The sequence below is a fragment of the Gavialis gangeticus genome, unplaced genomic scaffold, assembly GCF_001723915.1.
Source record: "Gavialis gangeticus isolate Ggan-Ray unplaced genomic scaffold, GavGan_comp1, whole genome shotgun sequence".
In the NCBI taxonomy this organism is placed as follows: Eukaryota; Metazoa; Chordata; order Crocodylia; family Gavialidae; genus Gavialis; species Gavialis gangeticus.
Window position 1 is genome coordinate 27,879,285 of NW_017729001.1, and position 10,490 is coordinate 27,889,774.

General features: G+C 43.2%; 2 protein-coding genes across 2 annotated transcripts in view; both read right to left on the minus strand.

The window, feature by feature from the left end:
* DDX55 (DEAD-box helicase 55) overlaps positions 1-1,600 on the minus strand; it is a 14,893-nt gene extending 13,293 nt beyond the window's left edge. The window contains exon 1 of the mRNA XM_019507125.1: positions 604-1,600. The gene's annotated coding sequence lies outside the window, so the exon portion shown is untranslated. The remainder of the gene's footprint in view (positions 1-603) is intronic.
* An 838-nt stretch (positions 1,601-2,438) lies between these two features.
* On the minus strand, positions 2,439-9,771 carry TMED2 (transmembrane p24 trafficking protein 2). The gene is made up of 4 exons (XM_019507126.1): positions 9,544-9,771; positions 7,569-7,761; positions 4,948-5,055; positions 2,439-3,241 (listed from the first exon to the last, which is right to left on the minus strand). Exons 1-4 carry the CDS (start codon positions 9,721-9,723, stop codon positions 3,117-3,119), a joined length of 606 nt encoding a protein of 201 aa, XP_019362671.1. The 5' UTR covers positions 9,724-9,771; the 3' UTR covers positions 2,439-3,116.
* Between the last annotated feature and the right edge of the window lie 719 nt (positions 9,772-10,490).

A 10,490-nucleotide genomic window follows, 5' to 3' on the forward strand; every position in this document is an offset into this window, starting at 1 on the left:
CCCCCCGCCCCGCCCGGTGCCGCCGCCTCCCGGGCCCGGCCGGCAACAGCAGCCGCCACGCGGGTTCCGGCCCCGTGAGCTAGTGCCGCCGGCCCGGCAGCGGGAGGCGGCCTCCAGGGTGAGGGGGGATGAGCCTGTCGTGTCTTGTTAGACCAGCTGCAGTGGCCGGGGAAGGTCTGGAGTACAAACGCCCTTGTCCTAACGGCCCGGGGACTTGCAAAGTTTTTTCCAACCCTTAAGTTGGTTTAATGAAAGAGATCAGATTGCACCTCATCTCTGACCCTGTCCCCCTCCGACCTCCGCTCTCTGAAGCCTGGGCAAGGCCGACCCACACTTCCTGCACCACATCGGAAGTGTCCAGGAACTGCATTGGAGTCAGGGTCCGACCCCATCCTCAGCATCCTTTCAAGGATCCTACGGCCTCCCAGCGTGTCGTGGATCCCTGGTCAAGAATCACTGCCCTGAGAAGGTCGTGAACCAGGCAGTTTCTAAGGCAGGAAACACACGCTTCCTCAGCCCTGAGGGAGGCCCACTTGGGCGCTGCCTCCAAATTGTTCCAAGGGAAATGGCCCACTGAAAATCTCACGGTGGCGGCAGACAAACCTCTTTCAAGCTGTCCGACAGGCTGACGCTCTTCACTTTGGAACGTTAAGCAATTCAGGAGCCTTAAAATGGTGCATTTCTCAAGTGCCTTGTATAGCAGCAGAAGTCGACTACTCCACAGAACGGTGAATAAGGAGCTTACGACCCAGCCATTATAAGGGGAATAGAAGAGTCGGCTGGATTTTACTTTATCATAAAAGAACGTAACAGCTCCGATTGTGCACACGCTACACGTAAGTGGCAATGTGTTGTTAGAAGTAGCAACAACGATTCTACAAATGCTGCCTGAATATGCGTAGCAAGACACGCCAATTCTGGTTTAATCTGCCACAAGCCAGGAGCCAGCCACCAGCAAGAAAACACCCCAAGGTGGACATGTGTACAGCATGCAGTGGTAGGGTGCTTAGAAAGTCTGGGACAGGTTCACCCAAAGAACCTCATCTGCCTAGAAAGTCTGTGAAACCATTCCAACATCTGTGCGAATGTATCTTGTTTTGTAAGTAGGCCAAGTGCTTTCATCAGTACCAAAAATTCTACGCTGTACACAAGGCTTTGAAAGTTAGAAGTGCTAACTGGCTCTTCAGTTCAGCCAGATTTCTCTGTTTTTATACAGTACAAGTATTATGGGTCATCAAGTGATGTCAAACCACTGGTTCTGCTGTTTTAAGTTTTAATTGGGATTACAAGAGGTGAAGAAAGCTGCTATCAAGCATTCATTTGTCCCTAAGCTTTTTAAATATTTTCTTTACTGGCTTTTGAATACTTACCTGTAACCACTTGCTAAACACTTCATACTAAAGAGAATAAAATGTTCAACTAGCTTTGCTTGCAACAGTCAAGTTTTCCTCATTTGATTAAGTGCAAAAACATACCCACACTGGTACTTGAATTTTATTAGCAAAACCCATTGAGCTTGCAGTTGCCCGAAGTTCCTCCTACTCCACAAGAAAGAGCTATGTACAATGTATAAGCTAAGGTGCGTTCCTCTTTGCACTTATTTCAGAAGAGCATTTAGAAAACAAAATCTCAGCTGTGAAGTAGAGAACCTCCTATTTGTGCATTGAGACAAATACCAGGATTGATTTTTTTTTTAAGAATTTGTTTATTTAATCGAACCTGGGTCATATTTAGATTCACAAGCAATTTTAAATGTACATCTTAGAATTCAATTTTGAAGTGTTTCACACAAAAATATTGGCACACAACAGTTGCTTTAAGGTGCAACAAACACCTTTTTGAAGCACTGCTGTCAGCGTCTGCCCAAGGTTGGAAAAGTTTACTTGGAACATGAAAACCTGTAACAAATTTTAAATTAATTGTACAAAACTGTTGTGTGTTACTTGTAGAGCTTCTCCCTTGAAAAGACCATACCCTACCCCCACCCCCAAAAAATAAGATTACAACTAATATACATCAGTCACAACATAATCCTGGCTCAGCACCCACACCAGACGCTTCTTTAATTTTTCAAATCCATCATCAGAAACCAAGAAAAGAAAGGAGTTGTTTATACAAAAACAAAAATCCACATGTGCCTGAAATAAAGAAAACACACCAATACTTAGCATTATGCTAATTATGACCAGATGATGGCAAAGAATGCCACTTAAATTAAAATATAAGGGCTGCATAGCATTGCAATATACCTTCAAGAACCATTAACCCTTTGGCATCAGGAACCCACATTTCCTGAGCACTAATGCATTCTGCACAAGTGCCAAAAGTAAAAGCTTTGGACCTGAAAACACCAAGGGGCTAAGAACTACGGCTTGCCAAGACACTGCACACAATTGGCTCTGCTAGTTAGAAACCTGTAAAAGACTAAAACCACATGATAACTGTCTGATAATAAGAGCAGAGAATGTATTGTAATATCAATTTCTTTAATTAAAAAAAAAAATGTAGGGAACAAATCAGTGTAGTTAAGATAGTTACTGGATTTTTTTTGTTTTGTTTTGTTTTTTTTACAGTAACCAGGTATGCATACTATAGTGGAGTTGTCAGCTGTCTTCTATTCCTTATCAGAATAAAGTTCTGTTTCGTTTGCTCCTTCTTGGCAGTACATGGAAGCGAAGAGGGGTTTATTTTGATTCCGTAACATCTACTGCAGAGTTAAAGATACGAAGAATGCAAATAGTCACGTTAGGGCCATGTACCGTTTCCCTAGACAGAATTGCGATGGATTATGAAAATAGAAAACACAAAAGTTAGAAAAGGACAGTAACATTGCTTATTACTACAGGAGAATTATAGCATTTGCAGTCTGTTGGACCTCGCTTAGCATACAGACTAGGCAGAGTTCAAGTGAAAAAAAAATTATGCCAATTAAGTGACAAGAGATTTGAGCACAGCTTTTGCTACAGAAGATATATAAAACCATTTCATTTTAACTAGGAAGGAACTTAAGCAAGTTTTATAGTTCAGAAAAGAGGGTTTAGAAACTAAGCAACTTTTTTGTGACCAAGATGTTTTGGTAGATGGTGAATTGAGAATTTGGGATCAGAACAGTTTTCTTAAACAACTCTTCGGACTTCAAAAAACCTCTTCAGGTAGTAGATTTGTCCCAGTGTCATGGCAACTAGTACAAGGGCTTCAAAGAATGACCAGAGGACCACTCTGCTGTTTGTGTTGTCATTAACTGTTGGAAGAAAAGAAAAAGGAACAGAACAAGTATATGACTAAAACATTTAAATAAGCCTGGTGTAGGACACTTCTCTAATGTCTACCAACCTTAAAAGGATGATGTGAAAAAACATGCTGGGAAGACTGTGACACAGAAAAAAGTTAAATCCAACAGACATGTTTTGGGACTTCTAACATAAAACTGCAGCTACTGAAGGAATTAAGGCCAAAAAGTAGATGTAGTATTTGCCAATACAATATCAGCTCTCACTTGATTCACATTGCACAGAGGCCAGAAATTTTCAAGCTAAAACTCAAAATCACAAGTTGCAGCATCTGCATAAGAACACCTACTAACAGACTTGCTCACGTTGTATGGCAGCTGTACCTAGTACCTCTTACTTCAGCTATATTCCTCTACCTTCTCCCTCACCTTCTAAACTAGGAATTACTTTTTTCTTACCTCAAGGTCAAGCTGGTATACCATTTCACTCTCTCAAGGACTAGTGTTTGCTCTACAGACTTAGTGTAGTTTCCAGTAATAATAATCATAGAAGAACAAGGGAAATATAGCCATCAACCAATAAAAGCTGGTTGGTATGCAAATGCATCAATGCATAATTTGCTGTAAATATCCTGTCAAGAAGCTGTCACCTTCATGCAATTTGTAGACTGGTGTCATCTTGTAAAAACCAAGCACTCGCTGGTTTCATATTATGTGACACGTGATTTGCCTATTTAAAACATTCATAGTCGTACAGCCTAATGTTATACCATCTAATTTCTATATCCTCTTAAAAAAGGGACAGGCACCATCACAAAGACAGCAAATGGATAGGGCTCTCAGCAAAGTCATAATGCTTTTACAGTAATCACTGTTGTCTGCATAAAACACGAGGACACATTTTTGCTGCCTATGCAATTCTGAACATGGACTACAAGTGTCAAAACCAATGTACAGCAATGCAATAACAGAAGAATTTAACTGAGCTAGTGTAAGCAATGCCCTCTCAAACTTACCTCTTGATATTTTCCCCTAGCTTTTGCTTATGCTCTTCTTTATGAACTGCCTAGCTAAGGAATTTGCAGTCTCCCTGCACGAGGGGAAGTCTGTATAAATATACAGAGAATATTTACAAATTCAGCACTAATCCAAGTGGTGGAAAAATAGCTCCCTCTTCATTTCTGCCAGGCATATTCTAATGCGTTCCTTAGCTTAGCGCTAGCAAAAGTGAAGACTGGATCATACCATGGCCCAAACCTTGTTCACTGTACTCGTGAGTAGTAAGAATTTCACTATCAACAGGACTAGTCACAAAATAATTTGGCCAATTACAGTAAACTCACTTTGCTGTGCTGTATTTTAAGGACAAATAGATACAGCTGTCCAAACCCTTCCACTAGGAAATAGGTCACTTGTTTTCAGACCTTCAGGAACCAGCCGTTGCTAACTACGAATAGCTCCTGCATTACCTTTCAGATGTTGCACTAGAGGAGCAAATCCATTTTTTTTAATATTAAAGCACCTGATTTAGCAAGAAGGTCTCAATGTGTCATGATGTCACTTCTTTCATTAGCAAGAGGACCACCTTTTTCAGAACGTTTTCAAACTCTCAAATACCTGAGGTGGTTTCTTGATAGTTTCCCTACAGCTCAACATCTTCTACCATGTACAACAGGTTAAAGGATTAAACAGCATGCAAATCAAACAGAAACACATACTTGCTCTATGTATTCTCTCGCGAACTTCCATGTATTCCTGTTCATGCTTTACAGCTGTCATGGCCACTGCTAACTCATTAATCATCTCTTCTAGCTTGTTCTGATGAGCTGCAGAATAATTCAAAAGGTGTCAGAGTTTGTATCATAGAGATCCCTCCCCCCCACAAAAAACCTCCTGCTTCTCAAAGTAGATGAACAGGTATATTTGACTCCATACTACACTCAGGGTCCCCCTATAGCAGAAAGCTTTCCTCCTTGTAGCAGAAAGAATTCTGTAAAGATATCTGTTGACACTAATGGGAATGATACTTCTATGAGCCTTTAATATTCAAAGAATAGTTCGACCGATTTCAAATGATCTTTACAATCCTACTTTAAGTAGACCACTTTCTCCATGATGTCTAGCTTGGAGATCAAAGCAGAGGCAAGTGTTTTTAAAGTCAATACTGACAGACTATCCGTAGTACAGATACTCCCAGAGAAGCAGAGTACAAAATTTAACCACATGGAATCAGTTTAATATCATGCCAGTTAGTGCCTATCCCATAAAATTATCTTCAAACAAATAATACAGAATTTTAATGCTACCTTCCCGACAGCACAGTGACTGTCAATTTAATTCAATTCATGACGGTGTCTAAATAAGATGAATTTCTGAAGATATACACTTGGCTACCTCCCTGACCTTTGTTTATAGTGGTTACATGAGGTACAAGGCCATCAGTGCTTGAGAAAAACCTCTGCCTTTTCAAATTCAGAACACTGGCTTTGGATGCTTCAGCAAGTGAAAGAATCAGGAGATCCAGGATTCAGTGGTTTACCTGGTCCACAGTCAAATCATTACTTGCCTTCACTGCTCAGACTAACAGCCAACTCTATAAACATATAAACTGTGGAAACTTATACAAGAGTTTTCTAGCGCCAAGAAGAGTTTCAGTTCACTGGTTCAGAGGCTCTGAACTCCACTACTAACTATTAGAATAGCCTGTAAGCAACATACAAGACTTTTGGGGGGGAATACTCAACCCCAGAGACAACATATACTGCTTCTGCATATAAAGAGCAGAGATTTTAGATCCTACTTTAAAAAGCTATGTATAACTACCTTTCTCTCCCTCAACAAGAGAAGGATTAAAACTGTTCAAAATCCATGCTTATTTAAAAAATAATGAAAAAAAATTGTACAAGTGATCTTCAAAAAAAAAAATCTTTATAAAATGTAGCAATGCTAACCTTACAGTTATCCAGGTATACCACCCATTGCCAACTGGTTACTGAAATATGGGTAGCTTCTTATCAAGAGCAGAGATGAGAGGCCTGAGGAAGGGTACTATGATACCCAAAAGCTTGTGTATGTCTATACCAAGCATACAGACATCATCCACAAGAACTCTTTACTCTATCAAATGTCTAAACAAGATGACAGGTACTTACAGGCAAGCACTGCCCTTAAACAAGAGAAACTAGCCTTGTATCAGTATTCTGTACAATAAGTGTGCCAGTCAGACTTGTGGGAATCCTTTAACTGTAACTTTTATTGAATGAGAACATAGGCAATTAGGAAATTGTTAAGCACTTGGTGGGGAGGAAGGTGGCAGGGGGCAAAAAAGCAAAACCAAGCTCTCACATCACACATGGGTTAAATATTTGCTAAAAGGGGTACTGAACTGCTAGGAATCTTCCAAATAAATTTTACAGTTCAATCTATTTACCACAGAATTCAACTATCTAGTATGCCATATTCAACATTTTTCACTTGCAGGTTATGCATTAGCTGTAATATTACAAGGAAATTATTCTTCCAGCCCTGCATGCCCTTAATCCTCCAAACCCACTTTAATACCAGAAAACTAACAACTACGGCATATCTAAAGTAACTGAATGTTCAGTGTTTTAATTGAATTCCACTTTACACAAACTCCTGAGGATGTTTCCTTCATAGCCATAAATAACCCCCTGAAAACAAATGCTCATGAAGAGTTCCAGGGTCTTATCCCAAGAGATGCTGTTGACCTAAACCTCTCAAAGGAAGCTGCAGGTGTTCAGCACCACTCCGAATCAGACCTTACTTTTGTGTAGTTTAATAAAAAGACATTCTCATGCTACAAACATATGTTAAAGAGAAAAAGCATAAGTTAGGTGTTAGTGAATAAAGATATGCAAAAGACAAGATGCCAAGGAGCTTTCAAAAAGCAGTAAACATACCATCCCAGGTATCTCCACCACCTAGGGGAAAGTGTAAGAGATGAACACAAGTACAGGGCAAAAGGCTGCAGATAAAATAGTAATTTACATGGCTAAGAGAAAACTACATATTAGCACACTTATCCAAAGACCTCAACTCATGTACATAGTAATCTAGATACTGCTGAACATGAACTGGAAATCAGAGAATGAAACTGAGGAAAAGACTTAAGGGTGAAAGCATTAGTTTCTGCACATAGCTGAGTGGTTCCCTGGTCACTAAGTTGCTTAGTGTAATCTAAAACACACTGTGATCCTTTTTAGCTGCCCACTAAATAAACTGAAAGAATGTCTTGGCATTCTGAGATCTCTAGCAGGTGTTTTGGACTGATGCACAAGGAAGTCAGAACCATTTTCCTTCCAGAAGCTCTCCTCACCTTCTGTCTCCATGTCTTGCCCTTTTGGAGCTTCTCCAATATCAATAGTGAACATCACTATTTTAGGAGTCATGGTGGACATTCTGTTGCTGAAGCAAAACTTGTAAGTTCCATCCATGTGAGCAGCAAATGTGTATTTTCCACTGGATTCTCGATCCCCTTTGTAAATCCCTTTATTATCAGGTCCTGTAATCTGGGGGCAAAAAGATCATTTCAGGATAGGCGCACAGTAGTGAAATCATGAGTTAAAAGGAGATAAAAGCAAACAAACTAAACTCAAGGCATTCTCTCTAGATACTGCAATCCTAGATGACATTTCTCCAATTTGCATTAGAACCTCTCAGAAAACACCTATTTAAGAAGCTATGTGAATGCATGTCTTGGCTGTTAGAGGGGCAAAACTCTTGCAGCACTAGCAAAAATAATTGTATTCAGTCGTAACTGAAGCTCCAGTCTATCTACAGCCTTGCAAGTTAGTAATGCAAATGACTGCAGAGAAAATACAGAAACCTTATGTCAGAAAAAAAACACTTATTGTAACAAATCATTATCATTCTTAGGTGTATATTTCTATATTGTTGCAGAGGAAATGGAACCAATGTACTGACCACTACATCCTTAAGACTCTTGTCCCCAAAACTACAAGCGCTGACCCCAGTCTCTTGTTACATGTTGTCTCCAATTTAAATTGGATTTGATCATTTTCTTTACTTTCCTCTCCTACGGTGTAATACTGCTACATTTTTTTAAATACAAGTGTCATAAACTTCTGTCCATCCTGAGAGAGTACTGCATTTGTGGTTGATGAAGCAATATCACTTGCAGGGGCAGCTGAAAAACATCCCATGAAAAGAATGTTTAGAGTCCAGACTCCAAATCAACACGAGAATCTTTTGTTGGGGGGGAAAAAAAACCCCACAAAAAAGCCTACCGTTCAAAGGATGTCTGTTAAAACTGATTTCAAGTTACACTCCCATTCATGCCTCAAGAGAGAGAAACTTATGATCATCCAAACTAATCAGCACTATTGTACCAGAAGCAACCCCAGGCCGCATCCTCTGCTAACCTAAGCCTCATCTCCGGTACTTTCACAAGAAGATTGCAGGGTTGAGCACAGAAGCCAAGTTTTTAGAGAACTATTCTGTAAGCAACAAGACTACACAGAGCTGCCCCCTCTCTCAGGGCTTTGACACAGTGACAATAAAAAGCAGTTTGGCCTCAGGCTACCTGCTCTGCAGAAGCAACTGAACCTTTCCTGTGGTTTGGGAGGCTCTAGTCACCAGCAGCTGCACTGGATGATCTGACCCTGCTTCTGCCCAACAGGAATTCAGCCGACTAGCACAAAAAAAATAAATAATTGCAAGCAGACCTCCACAGAGATCGCGTGAACATCCCAGCAATTGTGAGCAACTTGCTTCTGCCTTTGGATTCGCCTTGACTGCAGCCCCACACTCTAACCCACTGGCCCCCCACTAACCCACTGGCAGAAGCAGCCTCGGCTCCTCAACAACATGCTCCAGGGAGCTGGCAGACTCCATCCCTCCTCCAGCTCTCCACAAAACAGCCCTTTGCTCTCACACTTTTCCTTTCTCTCTTGGGGCAATTCAGCGGCAGTGCATGGGCCTGATGCCCACAGGCCTCTTCAGTCCACGAAGGATACGCATGTAGGCCCACCCCAAACCACTGAGCCGCTCTGTTCTGGGAGGGAACATTAAATGGGCACCAGCGCTCCTGATGCCGAGAGGCCTCTTTGAACGTGGGTCTCGGCCCACCCAGACAACCGTGACCCTCCCGCTCCTGGGGACAAATAAAGCACACAGCCGGGAAGGGAGCGGGGTGGCAGGGCACTAAGACGGGCGCCAAGCAGGGGGAACAAAGGAGCGCCCTGTCCCGTGCCCACAGGCCCTCGAGCAAGTCCAAGGACCCGGCAGACACCGCCCGGCGCCCCCCAGCCCTAGCCCGGCCCGGCCCGCACCTCCACGTCGATGTCGAGGAAACCACCCTCAGCCACCTCGAAGATGAGCCCCATCTTGGTGCCGGACGGGACGCGCTCCAGGAAGCACTCCTCGGCGTGTGCGTCGATGCTCACGAAGTAGCCGGCCGCGGGGGCCGCCAGCGCGGCCAGCAGCGCCAGCACCGCCCGCACCGGCGACATGGCGGAGCCCAGCAGGGACCGAGCGGCAGGGCAGGAGGGAGAACTTCCGGCCCAGGCCGCGCCCCTTCCGGGCACGGGGCCGCTGCTCATAGGCCTGGATGCAGCCCCTGCCACGTACGACGCTGCGCTACGGCGACTGGCGAGGGACGGTAAGAAGAGACGCTACTCGAGCGCGAGGCTGAAGGAGCCAGTGCAGCGCAGGGGGCGGGGCGGTAGCCACGCGGGCCAATCCGCGCCATGCGGGAAACACACGGCGGGCAGAAGGGGCCAAACCGCGCAGCGCGGATTTAAAAGGCTCAGGCACTGAACAGCGCCACAAACTTGAGACCGGTCCCAGCCTGGAGGGCTCTGCAGCAGATCCCTGGGCCGGGAGGTGTCGCCGGAGCTGGACCAGGTGTGACCTCCTGAAGTCCTTTCCAACCCTCATTTTCTATGATTCTATAAAAAGTGCCAAGCAGCTATCGAATTGTTACATGTTTCCAAGCACTAACTCCAGAGAGTTTCAACCCAGTTTTAATTTAAAAGTGTAACAAGGCCCTACCTCTCCCTTGCTGGAGCAATAGAGGGAGAGGGCGAGCATCTGCTCACAGTAGTGACTTCTGTTTTGTTGGCACTTCTGAATTCCACTTCTTAAGAGGAAGATAACAAAACAACGATAGTCACAAGATAGGAAAAGAACAAAAGATTGTGCATGTTTTTGTTGTTCTTGAAAGGCTCTAAATACAACAGTGCGATGAGACCACGTTCCCAAATACACAAATGGGGAG